This window comes from Odocoileus virginianus, chromosome 21 (assembly GCF_023699985.2).
Source record: "Odocoileus virginianus isolate 20LAN1187 ecotype Illinois chromosome 21, Ovbor_1.2, whole genome shotgun sequence".
NCBI classification, from domain to species: Eukaryota; Metazoa; Chordata; class Mammalia; order Artiodactyla; family Cervidae; genus Odocoileus; species Odocoileus virginianus.
In genome coordinates, this window is record NC_069694.1 from 20,250,713 (window position 1) to 20,272,395 (window position 21,683).

The window sequence follows — 21,683 nt, forward strand, 5'->3', positions numbered from 1 at the left end:
CATGTTTTTGGACGCAAATAAATGCAGCTGTTTGCTCTGTGAGAGCTATGGAAAACATGTATTTATGCTGCATTTGTGATATAGAGAATGTTCAATTGAGACTGAATTTGGCATTTTGCCTTATGCTTCAACTTTTCTTTTAAATAACATAAGGACCTTCATTCATGCAAATAATGCTATTGACGCATCAGCATGGTGCAGCAGAAGAACGGGGATCTGGGCTTCAAAACGAGTTACCATTCTGCTGCTTCAGTAATGACCTTCCTGGATGTGGCAGATTACATTTTCCAAAGATGGCCTCAAAAATCTCACATCCCCTGTACTCCTGACCTTGACACTCTCCCACCAAGAGGAAAAGTTCACATCCCTTCTTTAGAATCCAAATGGGCTGTGACTTCCTTACAACCAATGGAATGTGGGAAAAGTGACCATGGATGACTTCTGAGGCCGAGTCATAAAATGCAGTGCAGCTTGCTCATCTGAACATTTGCTCTGGGAACCAGGCTGCTGAATAAGCAGTTGACTATCCCGGGCTGCCGTGCCGTGAGGAAGCTAAGAGTGTGCAACAGACACAGGTGGCCCCTCCAGTAGCAAGTCCTGGTCTTTGAGTTCTCCCGGCCCCCATGCCAGACATGTGATTGAAGAAGTCTCCAGATGATCCAGCTGCCAGTCATGGAGTCAATCCCAGCCTTCAGGTATTTTCACCTGAGACACACTGGACCCAAGCTATCCCTGCTGCATCCTTTCAGAATTCCTGACTCCAATAATTCACTGCCATACTATTTTGGAGAAGGAAATGGCAATCCATTCCAGTATTCTTCCCTGGGAAACCCCATGGACAGATAAGCTTGGCAGGCTACAATCCATAGGGTTGAAAGAGTCAGACATGACTGAACTTAATATTTTATGCCCCTAAGTTCGGAGGTAATAGGAATAATATTATTGGAATCAGAAACAGAAAATTTGAAATCTGAAAGTGGGGGCTACTGTAACAAACAACTAAAACCATGGCATTAGCTTGGGACCCTGTGGCAAGTGTGTCCCAGCAGCCCTTGAGAGGGAGGTTAGTGCAAGCTGGAAGGGTCTCAGGACAGTGCTAATGAGGATTCAAAGGAAATCAAGGGGCATGTTATCAGAAACTGAGGGAAAGGAAACCCTTGTTATGTGGTGGAAGCATTTCAGCAAAACATTTCCCTGTGATAAAGTATAAAAGTAGGAAATATATCTAGTAAATTTGATTTCTGGGCAGCACATTGAGGGTGCTGCCTGACTTCCAGTTGCCAAAAACAAAATGAGAGTGAGACAGATAACAGGATAAATTCTTAAGTTTTCAAGTGTCACTTGGAGACTGTATAAAGGTTCCAGAATAGTCTTTTCAGCTAGGAAGTGTCCCAAAGTAAGAAGTGGCTCCTGGAAAAAATGTAGATTCAAGGTGTGCTATAAGATGCTTTGTTTCAATCTCAGAAAGATCTAAGATGCTACCTCAGAGATTCTCCCAGGAAGATAAAAGTCCTTTTAAGGATCTTAATGTGTTTTTTTGTAGAACTTCTTCACTAAACAATAAGACTTCTGAGAAACTTAAGGGAGTTATCTCACAATAGCCACATAAGGGCCCGAGAGAGAAGGGCATGACTAAAAGAGATTTGTAAGTTTGGTCTTATCAAATGCAGAAGATTATATATTGATACACACTTACCAAAAGAAAAAAACAGAGTTTTTTTTTTTTTTTTTAACTATGCAGCTTTGACTGAGAGGAACAGAGATAGAATAAAATGAAAAGAGATTTTTGACTCCCAATCTTTAAGGATAAGAAGCAGGCTGAAAAGGCTATTAAAATGCTTGCACGAGTCACTCCTTGTAGAAAAGAAAGGATAACTCAGAGGGCTGAACTAGAGCTACAAAGAAAACTTCCAGAGAATAGAACTAAAACCTAACATGAGCTCAGATTTCAGAAGTGACCACTGGTGCCTTCTGTGAAAGGAATGTTGACAGCAATCATATTACACCTATCCTACTATTGCATGCAGTTTGTATGTATAAGAGATAATCTCTTTAGTTTATTAACAGGAATGGTACTTAAGGAGATCAACTAAAAGCTGTACCTGAGAAGCATCATCCACACTTGGAATTGACTTTTAAGATGAGATTCTGAACTTATACAACTGATGGAGTAATGGGATAAGACTTTGCGCATCTTGGAAAAGAGATAATTCGCTTTGCACGTGCAATAGGTATTGTGGCCTGTGGGTGTGGTCACTGTATTGGAATATGTTTTCCAAAGGTGACTATAACAATTTCTCCCACCCCACAAGCTCCTCTGATATGTAACTTGATACTCCTCTCATCAAGAAGTGGAGTCTGGACAAGCTTTCGATTCTCTCATAATCAACAAATGTAGTGAAAATGATGTGAAATGACTTCTAAGGTTAGATCATAAAAGACACTGTACTTTCCACCATGTTTGCTGGAATAGTTATCCTTTCAATCTGCAGCCCCATGTGAGAAGTTCCCACCCAGAGGCTTCCATGCTATGAGAAACAAAAGCCACATGAAGAAACCACAAGTAGATACTCTAGTCAATAGTCTCAGAGTCCTCCCAGACCAGGTGTCCAGAGAAAGAAATGGTAACCCATTCCAGTATTCTTGCCTAGAGAATCCCGTGGACAGAGGAGCCTGGAGGGCTGCTGTCCCTAGGGTCGCACAGAGTTGGACATGAGTGAAGCGACTTAGCATGCATGTATGCATTGGAGAAGGGAATGGCAACCCACTCCAGTATTCTTGCCTGGAGAATCCCAGGGACGGAGGAGCCTTGTGGGCGGCCGTCTATGGGGTCGCCCCGTCGGACACGCCAGAGTCGGACATGACTGAAGTGACTTAGCAGCAGCAGCGGACCAGGTGTCAGGCATGCAAAAGAATGAGTCTTCAGAAGATTCTGACCCCACTATGGAGTTACTTTGCTTTTGAATCTCTCCAGCAGAGACCCCAGGCATTACAAAATAGAGCAAGCTGGCCCTACTGTACCCTTTCTGAATCCCTTACATAGAGTCCATGAACATAAAGACATCTTTTACATCACTGAGTTTGGGATGGTTTGTCTTGCAGCAGCAGTTGACTGGGACCTGGACCTCATTTTGCTTTCACATTTGTAATTTGGAGAATCTGGTCTATGTGACTTGCAAGATCCTTTTTAAACTATAAGAACTTGAATATCTGATCTTATTATATCATTATATGGCTTAAAATGGGCATGAATTTGGGCAAACTTCGGGAGGTGGTGAGGGACAGGAAGGCCTGGCAAGCTGCAGTCCATGGTGTCGCCAAGAGTTGGATATGACCGAAAAACAACAGGGCTTAAAAGCCTTTGGGTCAGATTTCTGCCTATTCCCATCACCTCAAATCTGTTTTCTTTGTGGTTACAGACTCCTCTGCTGGAGAGTACATTTCTCAGACTCCTTTACAGTGGTCTGTGATCACAGTTCTAAGTTCTCAGTAAGGGAACATGAGTAGAATGGACACCTACCACTTCCCTTTCACTTGCTTAGTAAAAAGTCACAGGGCATGGCTTTTTTCCCATGCCACAAGCTGGAACACAATTAGGTCAGCAACTCAGCTTCAAATCTGCCCTTAAGGATGATGTCTTAGGGGAAGCAAGAACCATAACATGTAAGGAACATCAGGCCCTAAATGGCCCTGGGAGCACTACTGCCCTGCCAAGCTGTCATGTGAAGGGGAAATTGAACTCTTTCTTGTTCAAGCCTTGTATGTTTGGGTCTCTGTGACTCAAGGATCACTTTAATTCTAACACAGTGTTCAAGGGCACCCAGTGCTTCTGTGTGGCTCTGATCCTGCCTCCAGCCGGATCTCCTGTCACTCACTTCCCTACTCTTTGGTTAAATCAACTGCCTGAGGTTCTTGTGTTCCCACGCTATTGTCTCCACACGGTTGGAACATCCTCTTGCTTAGCTAACTACACATCCTCGAGGTCTTGCTTTAAATGACACAACTTAGATTCCCATCATATGCTCTCAGAGCATCCCTGTATTTTTCTTTCACAACACTTATAACCTTTGCTATTAACTAATCCTTCGCATAGCTGTTCGATATCTACTTCACCATGGCACTGTGGACATCATAGGGACAGGCTCATGGTCTTCTCTTTTCCTGCTCTATTTCCAGTCCCCAAAGAGTGCCTGGCACATAGTAGGTACTCAAAGTTTTTTTTGTTGAATTTTATTGAATGAACTTGCAAGATAGCTGACCAAGGTTTGCAGTTTCGGCTTGTGGCCAGAAAAGTAAGCAAAAGATGAACCTGCCCAGATGGGTCTCAAACTGCAACCTTGCCTTCATAGTTATTATGCTCACAAATCAGCGAGCTCACCCCCACCAAGTTGCGGGCCTCCTGAGTCTGCTTTCTACAGGCCATCTTGACTGTCGTCAGGGACACTTCTGATAATAGAATCTCTCTCTTTAAAAAATTGGTTTATGGATGAAAAAGTCCCAAGTATATAGGATGCTGAGTTTAGCAGAATCTGTATGTAAATTGGTATTTTGCTGGTGATCAATCTTGTGCTAAAAATAGAAAATCAATAAAAAAAAGAAAATCTAAGGGGAAAAATAAGTTGTAGACATTTTTGGTGCAATGAGTTTCCAAGTCTGAGGACACTGCATCTGAGACCAAGGTTACTGTCAGTTTCAAAGGCGTGTGCCAAAGCAGACCAGATGACCATCTCACACACAGAGAGCAGAGCTGAAGCTCCCAGTGAGAGAAAAGCTCCAAATAGCACTTCCTGGGAAAGGACTTTGCAGTAGCTTCTTGAGACTAAGAAAGGTTCATCCTATATAAACCGCAGTTCCAGGATCTCTGGAGTTGCAGAGTTCACTGAATAGCTGACAGGACTTGGGCTGACCTCATGCATCCAAAGTGACTGCAGAAACAGCCACGAGCCCAAGACTTTGAAATAGTGTGAAAAATAATAAGAATGAGTGAAGAACACCCCATCTCAGAGCCTTTGACTGGACATCAGAAGGGGCTGCCACAGTGGAAAGGTATGGAAGGCATGGGGCGAAGGCAAACGTTGCTGAGTCGGTAGCAATTCACACTACTTCTGACTGAAGCACGAGGTCCCTCTTCAATGGTCAAGGATGAATTGGGGTGCTAATAGACCTGTGCATCGTGAACTTTCTCCAAATAATTTATATAAACACCTAACTAACTTAGGTTATACAGAGATAAGGAAGTTTCACTGAAAAAGAAAAAAACTGAGTCCTCCCTCCAAACGCCTATGTTTGAAGTCCTAACCCCAATATCTCAAACTGACTTTATTTGGAAATCGCAATATTTCAGCTGTAATTAGTTAAGAAACGGTCATAATGCAGTATTGTGTGATGTGCTCAGTCGCTCAACCGTGTACTGCTCTGTGCAACCCCCTGGATTTTAGCTCACCACGCTCCTCCGTCCATGGAGATTCTCCAGGCAAGAATAATGGAGTGGGTTGCCGTTTCCTCTTCCAGGGGCTCTTCCCCACCCAGGGATAGAACCCACATCTTCTGTGTCTCCTGCATTGGCAGCAGATTCTTTATCCCTGTGTCACCTGGGAAGCCCTTCTTAGGGTGGGATCCTAAGACAGGCATGGAGGGAAGACAGTGTTAAGAGACCCAGAGAGAAAGTGGCTGTCTAAAGCTGAGGAGGAAGTCCTGGAACAGATACTTCCCTCTCAGTCCTCAGAAGGAAGCAACACAGCTGATTTTGATCTCACACGTCTAGCCTCTCGTTCTTCTAGATAGTAAATCTCTGTTGTTGAAGTCATCCAGGCTGTGGTCCTTTGTTACATGAGCCCTAAAATATCAATACAGAAGCTTAGTACAACAGCAGAGAACACGGAGCTCAGAGGCATTTAGTCCTGGACCCACTCCACACTGGGCTGTCCAGAAGACTCCGGTAACGTATCCGCCTGCCAGTACAGAAGACACAGGCAATGCAAGTTCACTCCCTGGGTCAGAAAGGCACCCTGCAGGAGGGCATGGCAACCCACTCCAATATTCTTCCCTGCAAAATCCCATGGACAGAGGAGCCTGGTGGGCCAAAGTCCACGGAATCACAAAAGAGCTGGACAAGACTGAACATGATCACAAAAACCCCTTCACTATTAATAGCTACATGACTTTGATTGAGTCATTTAAAAATTCTAAAATTCTCAACTTCCTTTTCTGTCAAATGTAGATAATTAAGAGCAATATTCGAAATATTCAACAGCCCACAAGTCATCCTGCAGAGGCTGCCAGTCCCACAAGTGGCCACAGGAGAGTGACTCTAGGGCGTTAGTTCTTGAAGATCACTATCCATCCATCCATCCCTCCCTTCCTCCCTCCCTCTATCCATCCATCCATTCATTCTTGAAGAGTCTTGGTTAGGCAGACAGCAAGCACTTACCTGCTGAAGTTCCAGCACAAGTTACCAAGCTCTGTCTACCCCTTCAGCATGGAATCAGCTCAGAACAGGGAGACACAGAGTAATGTGATCCATGGTGAGGGAAACATACAGGGCCTCAGACATGATAAGGGGTCTACCCTGCCTGTGCTCACCTGGGTCTCTCAGGCTGGAGTGTTTAGTGGAGAAGAGGTCTAAGGGTAAGGGGCACAGAGCAGCTGTTATTTACCAACTCATATGGAAGTATTTTACAATTTCAACAACTAATAGAGCCTTCCTGGCTTTTACCTGCTGAATATCAGGCCTAGGATAATTACAGATAATTATACAGTTTCATAAAGATCAGTTGAGGTGACACATGTCAAGTACTTAGCCAAGTGCCTGACATATGGCAATTGCTCAGCAAATGCTAGTCTATGCTATTATTGAATAGGATAGTGTTTAAATAGAGCTCAACACACATTTATCAAGAACCTATTAAGGATTGTTGCATAACAATAGATAACCAGAATTCTGGTCTTTAGGAACCTCAAATACTAGCTTCAGAGCATTGTGAAGGAGCCAGGGCATGGAATTAGAAGGCCTGGCCTCTGGGCACAGCTCTGTCCCTAACAAGCTCTGTGACCTTGAGCACAGTACTTTATCACTCTGCTCCTCTGTTTCTTCTGTACAGTAAGGGGTCCAGCTATCTAAGAGTCCTTGCCTTTGTAATACTTTATGGTGCTGTAATCTTTCTTCGATATTAACAGTACCTTCACTAATCTTTTGTACAGAGTTCCAACCAAATGTAAAATTCAGCTTAATTTCATGGAGTCATGGACCTTCAAGGTCATCTGGCCCAGTCTGTCCACTGTACAGCTGATGACACCAAATCGCAGAGAGGTGAAGGTGCTCCAGCTCCTAGGTTCACGGCTCCAACCCACTGCTCCCTTTTGACATTTTTTGGTCCAGTTTCAACTTTTCCTTCATCTGGGAAAAGGGGTCATGGCTTCTTGTTTTTTCAAACGTTCTGATATTTGGTGAGTAAACTTGCAAGCTCATATTTTCTGTGTCTTTGACGTCTTTGACCTTGCCCTCTCCCATCTTTCCAAATGGATCTGGGTTTTTTCTTTTTTAGCTTTTAAAACTTTGTTACTGTGGTAAATATATATATAAGATAAAATTTGCCTTTTTAACCATGATAAGTGTACCAAATGGATCTAACTTCCTGATTCATTCCCAGTTCCTAAAGAGGCTGACTATATGACATATCATAGTTGAAGAGTCCAATTCTGGTATATTTCTCCATGTTTCTGCAGCGTTTAGATTCTTGGGGAACTCAGCTACTAAACTTGGGGCCACGAGGACAGAGGAGGGGTCTTAGCCTCTTTGCCCTCCCCACTGCCTAGCTCAGCATTCTAGGAGAAGCTCAAGAAATGTTTGCTGAGTGAATAAATGACCCTGCAAGTTAAAGAAGACCCTCCTCAGACTCTCTTATATCACATTAAGATTATTTTTCCTGTCTTATGGGAACAAACAGTGTTAATAAATGGCAGTGACTGTGTCAGATGTGGGCATCTGTATGCTTCTCTCCCCATAGGTAAGCTGCTCAGTGGAACAGCAAGGGCATGATAAGCCCATAAACACCCTTGTTGACAGTCTTTCTTAGACATCATGTTTACTTGCCTCGTTGTGTTCCTGTAAGAGAACAAAGAGAAATTTGCCTTTCAGTGACTGAATGAGGTCAAAGTATTATAAACAGTGTCACCAAGAGCTAACAATTTCTGCCCCATGGATGTAATACAAGTGAGCAGATCGCTGCCATCCTTGGAAACATTTGCTCAAATACACACACAGACCCTGGCTGTGGGCTGCAGACAAATGCCTTCTGAGTGGCCCCAGACCAGGGGAGCTCAGCGTTCAGGACCTCACAACTGTTTGGATGTTGAAAGGAATCCTTGCTTTGATGGAAAGCAAGAACCAGTGTACCAGTAATCTTTATCTCTAGCGGGAATGAAGGGGCTATAAAACCCTTTGCTCTGGCTTTGTATCTTGGTCTCTTGAATTTTCTCTCATTTCACTTGCAGGTTGCAGAGTAAGGCTTGGCTCAGAGAAGCTATTCCCAAACTGTGCAAGGTTCTCTTGGATGTCAGGGTCATGGCCAGGCTGGAGAGGCTGCTGCCAGCTGGGAGAGGCACATCGTTAGAGAAATGCCATGACCTGGTATAAAAGGGAAAGATACAAATCAACACCCAGTGTTCTGAAGGACAGCCTAATGGACAATAAATATTTGACCAGCTCTGGCCATTTGTATGAAATGCCTCCTTTCACCCTGTCTAGAAAATTGTTTTCTTTTCTTTTTTTTTCCCTCTAGCCCCATGATTCTTCCACGGTACAGGAGGAAAAACATTTGTGTCACTTCACTAGTTCTGTGTACACAGTAGGTCTTAGATAATGTTAATCTCATCCTTGTTTGCCCCTTCTTTTCACTGAAATAAGCCCATCCATCTCCATTGGGTAAAAACTGTCCCCCCACCCAAAGACAAATATCACATAGGAGGACAATGTAGGTGATCCTATTTTAGATAATCATCAGCCTTTTTTTTCTTTCTTTTTTTTTTAATAAGCCTTGCCAATCGACAGGGTCAGTCCCTCTCTTGGCCCGTAGGAGAGGCCAGTAACCCCCAAGTCAGACGTTTCTATTTTCAGTTCCCCAAGTCCAGAGAGCGGTAACCCGAGCCTGGGGTGAGGACTGAGCTGCTAACCTGCTAGTAGTCTCTCTGCATTTCTATTTCCATAAATTTACATCAAATTTGTGCTGAATCATATCCCCCCCACGTGGAAGAAATGAACTACATTATCAATAAGTACAACAAATTTGAATAATCTGAGAGTGGAATGACTTTCCTTGTCTCCTTTTCATTTATTTCCTTGGGCCATGGCTCACTCCACTTCCCACACTGGGTGGGGTTGGATTTATCCCCACCAACCCCTGTGCCCAAGGTTTTCAGATTGTTTTCTCACAGTTTATATATATGTGTGTGTGTGTGTGTGTGTGTGTAAGGTCCTTATATATATATGTATATATATATATATATATATATATATATATATACATATGTATACATTCTTTTTTTATATTCTTTTCCATTATAGTTCATCCCAGCATGTTGACTTTAGTTCCCTGTGCTATATAGTAGACCTTGCTGTCTATCCATTCTATTGTAATAGTTTGCATCTACTAATCCCAAACTCTCAGGCCATCCTCCTCCCACCCACCTTGGTAAGCACATGTCTATTCTCTACACCTGTGAGTCTCTTTCTGTTTGGTAGAAAAGTTCATTTGTTTCATATTTTATTTCATTTTTAAAGTTTTCTTACACAGTTTAAAAAAGCTTTTCATTTGTGGCTCTGCTGGGTCTTTGTTGCCGTGAGGGCTCTTCCTCAGTTGCAGGCGAGCAGGGGCCACACTCTAGTTTTGGTATGCAGGCTTTTCATTGTGAGGGCCCCTCTCGTTGCAGAGCATGGGCTCCGGGGCACTAGGGCTTCAGTAGTTGCAGCATGTCGATTCAGTAGTTGTGGTTCCTGGGCTCTAGAGTGCAGGCTTAATTGTTGTGGCGCATGGGAGCTCCACAGCACGTGGAATCCTCCTGAATCTGGGGTGGAACCCAGGCGGATTCCTTACCACTGAACCATCAGGGAGGGGCTGCGTCATGTTTTAGATTCATGTCATTCATTCCTATAAGTGGTATCATATAATATTTGTCTTTTTCTTTCTTACTTCACTTCATAATCTTACTTCATAATCTCTCGTTGATTTCTTGGCCTCTTATCAGGAGCCACAAGCCCTGCATCTCCCTTTCCGTCTCCAGTTCATTGTCCTTTCCTCCTGACATCTTGGTCTCCCTTATCAGAACCCTTTCACAGGTAAAAGGAGCTGCCTCTCTATCTCCGCTCATCCCCACCTCCTGCCTGCAATGCTCCAGGCAATCACACCCACCCTTCACTCCTTCTGATGGCAATTGCAGTCCCTGGCCTGCCAGGTCGTCATCAGCCCCACTCAGTCATTTTGAGTACCTCAGTGCAGGTTCAGCAGGGAGTGGAACTTCCTTCCACCCCCTGCTGCCCGGCTGATTGGCAGTCAGCGGGGCTGGAGATGGGGGGAGCAGCTTGCAACTGATTGTTTGCTGCTGGGCAGGGAAGGCTTAGTGGAGGCAGAGAGAGCACCCAAGAACTCAGGGGGCTAAGAGACAGAGAATGCTCTGTGTCAGGAATCCAGCTAGAATCCCCTGTCTGTCTGGTGTCTGGCTGTTGGCCCTAGTAGGGAAATGATGAAGGAGGCCCTTTGCACAGTATCCCCAGATAAAGGGAAGAGAAGAGGCTTATTTATACAGAACTGAGGCCAGTGGCCTAGGGGACCCCAGGTTATCTGCAGTGCACTCTGGGACCTGCAGTCCCCTGCCCCGGGTTCAAGTCAAAGATAAAGAAAGGCATTTAGCAACCAGGTCATGGGGGCTCTTGGCAGGCCCTGCCTAATTTGGCCCTCCATTGACAAGAGAAAGAACGGAGGACCGTGGCTCCTGTAGAGCTAATTATTAATAATGTATTAACTGTGTGGATCACAATAAACGTGGACAATTCTGAAAGAGATGGGAATACCAGAACATCTGACCTGCCTCTTGAGAAACCTGTATGCAGGTCAGGAAGCAACAGTTAGAACTGGACATGGAACAACAGACTGATTCCAAATCAGGAAAGGAGTACTTCAAGGCTGTATATTGTCACCCTGTTTATTTAACTTATATGCAGAGTACATCATGAGAAATGCTGGGCTGGAAGAAGCACAAGTTGGAATCAAGATTGCCAGGAGAAATATCAATAACCTCAGATATGCAGATGACACCACCCTTATGGCAGGGAGTGAAGAGTAACTAAAAAGCCTCTTGATGAAAGTGAAAGAGGAGAGTGAAAAAGTTGGCTTAAAGCTCAACATTCAGAAAACTAAGATCATGGCATTCGGTCCCATCACTTCATGGCAAATAGATGGGAGAAACAGTGGAAACAGTGTCAGACTTTATTTTTCTGGGCTCCAAAATCACTGCAGATGGTGATTACAGCCATGAAATTAAAAGACGCTTACTCCTTGGAAGGAAAGTTATGACCAACCTAGATAGCATATTAAAAAGCAGAGACATTACTTTGCCAACAAAAGGTCTGTCTAGTCAAGGCTATGGTTTTTCCACTGGCCATATATGGATGTGAGAATTGGACTGTGAAGAAAGCTGAGCGCCGACGAATTGATGCTTTTGAACTGTGGTGTTGGAGAAGACTCTTGAGAGTCCCTTGGACTGCAAGGAGATCCAACTAGTCCATCCTAAAGGAGATCAGTCCTGGGTATTCAATGGAAGGACTGAAGTTGAAGCTGAAACTCCAGTACTTTGGCCACCTGATGCAAAGAGCTGACTCATTTGAAAAGACTCTGAAGCTGGGCAAGATTGAGGGCAGGAGGAGAAGGGGACACCAGAGGATGAGATGGTTGGATGGCATCACCGACTCAATGGATATGGGTTTGGGTGGACTCTGGGAGTTGGTGATGGACAAGGAGGCCTGGCGTGCTGCGGTTCATGGGGTTGCAAAGAGTCGTACACGACTGAGTGACTGAACTGAACATTATATTATGAAAAACCACTATAAACCACTATTATTAAGAATCATTTCCTTCCCAGGTTCATCAGACCGGGTTTCCTAAGACAGGCAGGAGAAAAGTGTGGCCATGAACACTGCCCCAGTTGTACATTTTGGAGAAGAGCTGAGCCAAAATCTCTACTGAAGATTTGCTTAGTTTCCTTTAATGAGAATGCTGACATTTTTGCTTGAGAAGCCAGACTTTGAACTGAAAATACTGCGTGGTGAAGTTGTGTCAAAATCTTTAGGGCTTCCCCATGTGTCCAGAGCTGTTTTGACTTGGTTAAAGTTATCTGATAAGTCAGTTGAGAACCGGAAATGAGAGTCTTGGTTTCTAATGATAAGTTCAAATCATTTTGTCTTTCCCATTCTCTCCTGAAATTTATTTTGTTTTGTTTTCATTAGTATCTGCTGGCTCAATTTCTTATGAAGCTAAAACCCTCTCAAACTTTTGAAAGTTTTAAGCATTGCTCCAAAGCACCTAAGGACTTTCTTCTAACTATACATGCATATAAATAAATAAATAGAACTGGCCCTGGGGCTATGAATACACATGGAAAAATTGGGTCCCTAGAGATTTTCCAGAGAGTTAAGTGGGGTGTGAAAATAGAGGCAAAGACCATGTTTCAATACTTAGTGCCAGGGTGGCAAATTTAAGACAAAGCCACTTGGCTTTAAATTGGTCCCATGCAAATGGACTGTGGCATGGAACATTTGATGTACGACTTTTATCAAAGGTGAGGACAGTAGCTAGGTGGTTTTGTTTTTTTCTTTGAAAAAAGTTAACCACAATGTAATTACCTTTGTTTTTGTCAGCCTGGGCTGCTGTTGATGAGATGTCTAGAGGCCTCCTGGTATAGGTGCCTAAAAGCTTAAACTGCATTTAATTATTATTATTACTCAATGTCAGGCTACATAAATGAAAAGATAAAAAAGAAACGCTTGCAGCTACATTGCCTTGGTGTGTGATTTCATCACATCTCACAAGCTAAGCAGGTTCGAGCTGGCAGTCGGGGCATAAAACCTCTAAGGGAAACCCAGGCAAATGGAGATGCCATTTCAAGTGAGTTGAAAGTTTCTCAACATGCTGGGGCAGGAAGAGGCTTGCCACTCTTTGATTTGTCCTCCCCAGTTTTATTTTTAGACACCTTAATAACTGGCTGACTTACTTCAGAGAAGGAAAGCAAGTAGGGTCGACAGTCAGTCACAGAGTGGCCCTAAAGCACGCGATCTCTCACGTGAAGACTCCTTTGCTCCCAACAGCTTGCCAACTGTCCCACTGCCCGAAATACCAGTGAAGCCCCCCAAACCACAGCAGTACCGAAAGCCTCATCGAAACATGGTAACTGGAAGGGGCGGGCTGCTTCCCCACCTGAATTCCAGCCAGGAGCAAGACGCAGTGGAACACAAGGTGGACCAAGGTATATGCCACTCTTCCTACAGTCTATTTCATTGACAGGTTGGAATGAAACCAGTTAGTTTGCCAGAGGGCAACATATTGGCAGACAATACCTTTCTTAGCAGGAGACATCCATCAGGCTGTTAGGAACAAGTGTTTGACGCTGAGTTAACCCTAGATGTTCAGCTCAGGGATGACCTTTCCACTTTCTTGGATTACGAAGGGCTGCCTACTAGACTGGCTCCTTTCTATAGCCCCTGGCCTGCCTGAGTCTTCTTTAGGTGAGGTCCCAACAGGTCATGATGCCAGGGCTGCCAGGAAGAGTTCAGTCATCCAGGCTCCTCATCAGCGGTGTAACCATTTGCATGAATTAGCTGTTGATATATAGCAAACCATCCCAAACCTTAGTGGCTTGAAACAACAACAGCTTATTTAGCACATGCTCTGTAGGTCAGCAAATTCGGCAGGGCTCAGCTGGGTGGTTCTGTTGATTTCAACGGGACTCATGCAGGCACCTGTAGCTGCTGGGAGTTAATGGCCTCACTCACAGGTAGCAGTTGACTGGTTGTTGGCTATGAGTCCTTCATCATCCATCAAGTTATTCTGGGCTTGTTTCTAAGGTGGTGATCACAGGTTCGTAAGAGCATAGAAAGGATAAACCCACTGCACACTTTACAAGCCTCCTTGTGTAGCACATTGGCAAACATTGTTTTGCCAGAGCAAGTCACATTTGCAAACATTGAGTAGCCAGAGCAAGTCACATGGCTGAGCCTAGAGTCAAAGTTATGGACACTGACTGCCACATGGGCAGGAAATTATTGATGATATTTTGCAAACAACCTATCACATCAATAAAACAAGGCCAACAATACAATGCAATATTTCCAATTCCCAGGGGTGATACTTCATTTTCAGTTTTCCAAGATGCTAGAAAGGGTCTCTGGGAACTAGAAGTCTTAGTTGAGTCTCTGTTTCTCCACTTTTTCTAATAAATGGAAGTAACATCCATCCTGCAGGTTTGAGTCAGGATCACTAGGAACTAAAATAAATGTTGGCTGCGATGCATTCACAACTGTAAAATGGATTAACAGCTTCTCAACCTATATGCTCATTTCCACAGGCAGTGCTTCTGAAAGCATGGAAGGCTCACTGCTGGTCGTGGTTCAGGTCAGGATTTTAGGTGACTGGGGAAAACCACCTCCAATGATACTGACAAGACATGTATGAAGATTCCCCTGCTCTCTGTAATTCCCTTTTAGTCCTTCCACTTATGAGAAAGTCTCAGTTTGATGCCACTGTCTTCAACATCTCTTTTGACACACATTAAGCATCATATTCAGAGCTTTAGCTTCTATTTAGAATTCATTACCGTTTTATTTTCAATATTTTTATTTGTGTTTTATTCGTGACAGCTGATAATTCAAGAAATAAATAGAAACAGACATTAGTAACTTAAAACACTACGTTGAATATATAATAACACGTAATTCATTCATCCATAGGTTCGACAGATATTTGCAGGGCACCTACTATGTGCCAGGCCCTGTACCCAAGGTTTATCAGAGAAGGACGCAACCCCCTGCCCGAGTGGGGCTTATATTCTAGTGGTGGGAGCCGTGATGGTGGTCAGGGAACGGCTGGATTTGGGGATTTACTTCTTGTAGGGGGAAGCCGAGCCGCCTCCCGCCTGGAGAGCGGAGGTCAGGAGTTTCCCGCGGGCTGGGGCGCGGACCAGCACGAGCGCAGGATCCGGGGTCCGCGGCCCGCTCGGCGGCGGCGGTGGCCGGGCGCCGGGCCTCGGCTCCTCCTCCTCTTCCTCCCGCCGAGGCTGACGTTGAGTCAACAGCGCGGGCGGCCGCAGGAGGCGGCGGCGCGGTGGCTCGGAGGTGCCGGGCCCTCTCGGGGCCGCGGCGGCGACGGCGGCGGCCGCAGCGGCGGAGGAGGGCGGCGTCAGAGAGGCCGGCCCTCGCCGGGAGGAGAACGCCATGAACGGCGGCGACCGGACCGAGAGCGACTGGCAGGGGCTGGTGAGCGAGGTGAGGCCGAGGCGCCGGCCAGGCGGGATGGGCCAGGCCGAGCGGCCACCAGCCCCGAGCCCACGCACCCCCGCCTCCCGGGTGGCCGAGCCGGGCGGGGGCTCGCGGGGGACGCGCACCCCGTGGCCTCGGCTCGCTGCCCCCGCGCGTCCGGCAAGGTGCGCGGCTCCTCCCGCACTTTCCCGTCTGCCCGGGCGCCACTTTCTCCCATGACAGCTGGTGCCTGCCTTTGGGAAGGGCCCTTCCCTCTGGGCAGGGCTTGGCCCTGGATTGGAGCGAGCAGCGCGGATCCGGGAGTGGGAGCCAAGCCCCACCTGCCTTCTCGGTTACCGCTGTTTTGGAGCCAAGCGATTGGACGCCCAGTGCCGAAGCGGAAAGGTGGTGCCAGGGGGGTGAATCCGGGTGCTGCGACAGGTGGAATCACCTGCAGCGGAGGTTTGGGGGAGGGGGAGATTCCATAGGGTCCTCCGTAGCCTTCATTCATTCAGGTATCAGTTCAGTCGACACGCATTTACCGTGGGCCACCTTTGTGTAAGGTGGCTGGCTGTTTATCAAAGGCGTGAAGCACTGGTGCAGAACTCACTCGATTTGTGGAAGCAGAGAATGCCCTGCGCCCCGCGCCGCCGCCCCCCGCCCCGCAAAGATTTTGTCATAAACACTCCTGGGGTCGGCTTTTGCACTCCTATGAGATTTCCCCTTCAACCCACTCTAAGAATTTTGGGGCCTGGGAGTGGGCTGCCTGACTTCTCCAGGTGAGAGCGGGGTGCTGAGGTCTCACAGGTAAATTGCTCCTCCTGACTTACCATTATTTGTGATGGCAGTTAGTCATGTACCCAGCTGTGCTGATGATCTCCCAGCAATTCTCCATTCTTTCCCTCCTGAGGACCATTCCCACCGTCAGGGCCTGCTTGGGCCTTCTTTTTCTTAATCCTACTATGCCCCAGTCGGGGTGTAATGGTTTGCTGTCTTCCTTTCTTGAGTATTGGAAGGGAAAACTTGTACTGTCTTTCTTTATTTCCTGGGCCTCCAGCTCAGTCTAATAACAGTATTTAATGTCTAGTGTGCAAAACATTGTATTTCTGAAGAGGCATGGGCTGTCATACCTTCTCCCCAAGTGTAGCTTGTCCACTCTGTCTGTAAGTATTAGCTACACAGTATATGATACATTGTCATGCAGTCTGTATGCATCTCCTCTGTCAGGGGACAGAGACTCTGCCGATCTTCTCTCTTGGCCCATGGAGAATCAGACCGAGTAGTCTGATTGGTGGTTCTTCTTGGAAGTCCAGTGCTGAGCTCTGAAATAGCAGAATGTTCACTATTCCAGCAAATACTTGTAGAATGGCTGTTAGGAGTCAGGTACATTGCTCTGTATTTGGAATGCAGTGGCCAAGAAAACAGACAACCCCTTCTGCCCTCAGAGAACTCCTGAAGCATATAGTATAGTGTGGGAAGAGTGTCATACCACAAACACTAAGAGAATCCTGAAAGGTGGAATATGAAGGATGTGAGACCAAAGAAGGAAGTACTCCCGGGCATGGCTGTCCTGGATCCAGGATGCCTCTACCTTGCACCAGCCACGTGGTATTACAGCCTTCTGGTCTCCCCACTAGGCTATGTGTTTCATTTGGCTTTGTTCCAGGTGCCCACACACTGAGCCCCGTACACAGTAGGTCCTCAAAAGCACACTTGCAGAAGAAGTCTAGATCCAGAAAGGGGTCTTTCCAGAGTTGTCCTGCCTGTCCTAGCTGTGTCTCTCCAGGGCACGTGCTGTCTTGCCTTCAGACATTTACTACAGCTAAGGACACGGAGGACACACTGCTCGAGCCTGTGGGGTGTGAAAATGAATGCAGCATGCTTCCCACCTTCATAACAGCAGAAAGCTATTCCTTGAGTCCATCCACCATGTATAAGGTAGAAATTAGTTCTTATTTGACAGATAAGAAACTGTGACTCAGACAGGCTGAGGACCTTGCTCAGAGCCTCACATCTGAAGGGGGCAGAATTTGGTCTGTTTGACTCCAGAGCTCAGGATTACTAGGCCATGCTTTGGGTCTCAATCACCAGTTCATCTGTGTGTATCTTCGCCTAGACAGCAGGTTCTCGAAGGGAAGGGTCTGTGTCTTATTCCTCTTTGAATCCTCAGCAATTGGGTAAGTATTGCTCAGAGTACAATCTACAGATTATCAGAGGTGTTTTGGGAACAAACAATACAAACAGTCATTGGAATTTGGGGGGAAATGGAAGTTTCTGGGTCTCTCCCCAGAGCCAGTGTAGTGCATTGAATTATATTCTTTCCACCATGGATATATCTAAGTCTTAATGTCCCAGTAGCTGTCATAAGACCTTTTTGGAAACAGGGTCTTTGCAGATAAAAATCAGCTAAGGATCCCAAGATGAGATCATTCTGGATTTAGGATGGGCCCTAAATCTAAGGACGAGTGTTCTTAGATTCAAGACATAAAGCTGCAAGGCAGAAGGCTGTGGGGACGCAGACACACACAGAGAGGAAGCCTTTGTGAAGATGGAGGCAGAATGGGGAGCCGGGCAGGGACAGCCCAGGGATGCCAAGACTTCCAGCAGCCACTGGGAGCTGGAGGAGGCTTGGAGGTTGTCCCTCAGAGTCTCCAGAAGGAACCAGTTCTGCCAACACCTTGATTTTGGACTTCTGGCGTCCACAATCGTTGAGAGATACATTTGTGTGAGAAGCCACCCAACTTGCAGTGATCTGTTGTGGCAACCGCGGGAAACTACTTACCTTACTGCATGAAAGTGCCAGGGCTCCAGCCCCCAAATCTGCTTTTCTCACAAACAGGGCTCCCCAGGTGTTTCCCTGACCATTTCCTGCGCATGGGTGTACACTGGGTCTGGTGTGGAGACATCGTCTTGGACTCACGCAAGTAGAATTCAAAGAAGAATATGGTCAGTGGGTGGGACTTCCCTGGTGATTCAGTGATAAAGAATCCTCCTGTCAATGCAGGAGACAGGGGTTCAATCCCTGGGTCAGGAAGATCCCCTGGAGGAGGGCATGGCAACCCACTCTAGTATTTTTGCCTGGGAAATCCCATGGACAGAGGAGCCTGGCCGGCTACAGTCCATAGAGTTGCAAAGAGTCAGATATGACTTAGTGACTAAACAACAGCTACAGTGGTCAGTGTCTAGTGGTTTTGAAAGTGACTTTGGAAGGCAGTGGGAGAAACTGGGGAAGATGTCACCAGACATGTGACCCAGATCAAATGGGCTTTTGACAGGTGCCCATCTATTTCTACAGATACCCCTGGTCCTACCTCCTGCCCTGAGTCCACACCCCATCGCCCTTCCTGCCCAGGGCTCTGTGCTCTCTTTCAATCAGTTTGCTTCCTCGGTTTGCCTCTAGAAAGCAGTTTTCATTTAAATGACCCTATAGAGATCAGTTTTATTTTCATATTTTCAGTATAACAAGCTGAAATTACAGGCTCCTCTCAGGCCCTGAAGTAAACACGGCCATGCATGTGAAAGACGCGTGGTTGCTGTTCTATTCTGGAAATTAAATGTCTGGGGAGGGGGAAACCATCTTCTCATCACCACCTGAGGTGAGCTTTCAAATCAAGAGGACATCTTGAAATGCAGTTGTGCAGACAATCCACAACTTCATTTCTAAGATAAAAATCCTGGTCATCTGTCAGCTGGCTGCCCTATGATAAACCATGCCCGATTCAATTTTGCTATTTGAATTTTGGTTAATTAATTAGATGGCAATCAATCCTGTATTCTTTGAGAATGTTATATATTCAGTGACTGGGTGTGTGTGCTCAGTCAGTCCTGTCTGACTCTTTGCAATCCTATGGACTGTAGCCTTCCAGGCTCCTCTGTCCATGGGATTTCCCAGGCAAGAATACTGGAGTGCGTTGCCATTTCCTCCTCCAAGGGATCTTCCCAACCCACAGGTCGATCCTGCATCTTCTGCATTGGCCGGCGGATTCTTTACCACTGAGCCATCTAGGAAGCCCTGTTAACCCTGGGCCTCTACCCAAAGTTGAGCCACTGACATTTGGGGTAGAGAAGTATAAGAGGCTTACAGTCTGAGCCTGTGGTTAAGGGTGTGGCTTTGGGTCTTGTTTGTGAACTGAGATCTGGACCTGTGTCATGATTCTACTTCTTTCTTGGTGCAAATGGTCAAAAATCCAACCCAAGGAAGTTTAGCTCAGAAGGAATTTATTGACTAATATTGTGGGTTGAATAGTGTCCCCAAAAGATATGTTCAAGTCCTATCCCCTACCCACAATCCCTGTGAATGTGACCCTATTTAGAAATAAGATCTTTGCAGATGTAACCAAGTTAAGATGAAGTCCTTTGAGTGGGCTCCTAATCCAATGACCAATGTCTTTGTAAGAAGAAGGAGATTGGAGTGCAGAGATGTGCAAAGAGAAGATGATGTGAAGACAGAGGAAGGAAAGCTGTGTGATGACAGAGGCAAAGATTGGAGTTATGCTGCTACAAGCCAAGAAATGCCAAAGAATGCTGGCAGCCACCCTAAGCTAGGGAGAAGCAAGGAAGGGTCTTCCTCTAGAGTCTTACTGGGGAGTCTGGTGCTTCCTACAGCTTGATTTTGGTCTTCTGACCGCAAGGACTATCAGAAATTAATTTATGCTGTTTCAGGCCACCCAGTTTATGCAGTTTGTTAACAGCAGCCTCTAGCAAACTAATACAGCTGATATGAATAATCATTCCAAGATGGCGTGGCATGGGGCACAGCTGGATTCAGCCCTCAGACCACTCAAATGGATGCTTTTTCTGCATCTTTGGGTCTGCTTGTTGCCTGGTATTACCCTCCCACCCTTCAAGTCCAGAGGGAGAGACAGAAACTCTCATGCCAGAGGTCCCATAAAAACTCAGGAATCACTCCCTTTGAACCCACTTATATCCCTCACCTGCTCTGGGAGAAGTTGCTCAGGGGGTGTAATGATCTGTCTGGGGTCTGCAGTTGTACATGGGGCCCTGCCCAGGCCACATGGACTGTGAGTGGATTGGGGCAGTGGGACTGTTTGCCAGAAGAAGGGGAATGGGTGTTGATAGAATCACCATATTGTGCAACTCCTCCAAGTCTCATTTTTCTCATCCTTAAACAGGATCGTAAAGTACATGCCATATAGGTGCTCTCATTGTGAGGCTCCAGTGAAACCAGGCTTGTTAGTGCTTTGCTCTCTATCAAGCAGTAAGTGTTCACCAAATATCAGTATAGTGAGGGTGGACCTCAGGACAGCAACTTAGATGTTCATGGAACAAAAACTTCTTTATTTTGTTATAACACTTTAATTTTGATTACAAACTCCCATCGGAAGGGGAGTGGAAACATAATCTGGATCGGAGTCACTCCTCTTCCTGAACTTGCATTTGAGTTCTAGAGGGAGTTAGTAGTATTTAGCCATTGTAAGTGAGTAGTGTTTACTAGTATATCTCCCCATTGGCAGGAGTGATGGTGTGGAGGGGCACATCTGGCCTAGCCTATTTTTGTTTAGCCATACTCTCCTTATTTCAGTCTAGTATCTGGTCACTGGTCATTGTTGATCACTGTTGTATCCTCCCTTGTTCCCCTTTTCTGGCCCTTTGGTGTCTGTACCACACCCATGCTATCCTGGGTGAGTGAAGACAAGGCGGTATACTGCTCCTTCACTGCTCTGGGCATGGGGGACTTTGCTCTCTTGCCTAAGGTGGGTAGCTTTGATCATGTTCTGCTGTCCCTGAATCACTCTTGAACTGAGGAAAGCTTTGAGAAACTATGGTGAAATTTTCTGCATAGACATACCACACCACACCAAGCTGGGTCCAGGGAACTGGGGATTATTTTTACTTCCTAAGAAAGAAGATTGTATTTGTTAGGGTGAAATCTAAACCGCTTGAAAAATGATACCTACTCCCCAATGATATTTAGGTCTTTTTTGTGTTATAGTGTGTGGTCCAGTCTAGGAGGACAGCCCTGCTCCATGTGTCATTTAAAAACCCAGGTTTCTTCCATCTTGTTTCTCTACTATTTTTTGAGGGGGTGGTCCTCAACTGTATAGTTAAAGCTGGGTGGTTGCCATGATTTGTCCCAACCCATATGTAGGGGAAAGAGAGAGAAAAAGGAAACTCAGGGCAAAGGGCTTTTCTTTAATTAGGGATGCTCTGCTTACTTTTCTTT

At 45.8% G+C, this 21,683-nt stretch overlaps 1 protein-coding gene across 3 annotated transcripts in view; it reads left to right on the top strand.

The window, feature by feature from the left end:
- Positions 1-15,103: 15,103 nt before the first annotated feature.
- Positions 15,104-21,683, top strand: part of CCDC149 (coiled-coil domain containing 149) — a 118,407-nt gene continuing 111,827 nt past the window's right edge. For 2 of the 3 annotated variants that reach the window (XM_020897596.2, XM_020897597.2), the window contains exon 1: positions 15,107-15,526. In XM_020897596.2, the coding sequence (XP_020753255.2) occupies positions 15,476-15,526 (51 nt within the window). In that variant the 5' untranslated portion in view covers positions 15,107-15,475. Of the gene's footprint in view, positions 15,527-21,683 lie in introns of all 3 variants that reach the window. The other variant, XM_020897594.2, reaches the window with a different exon arrangement.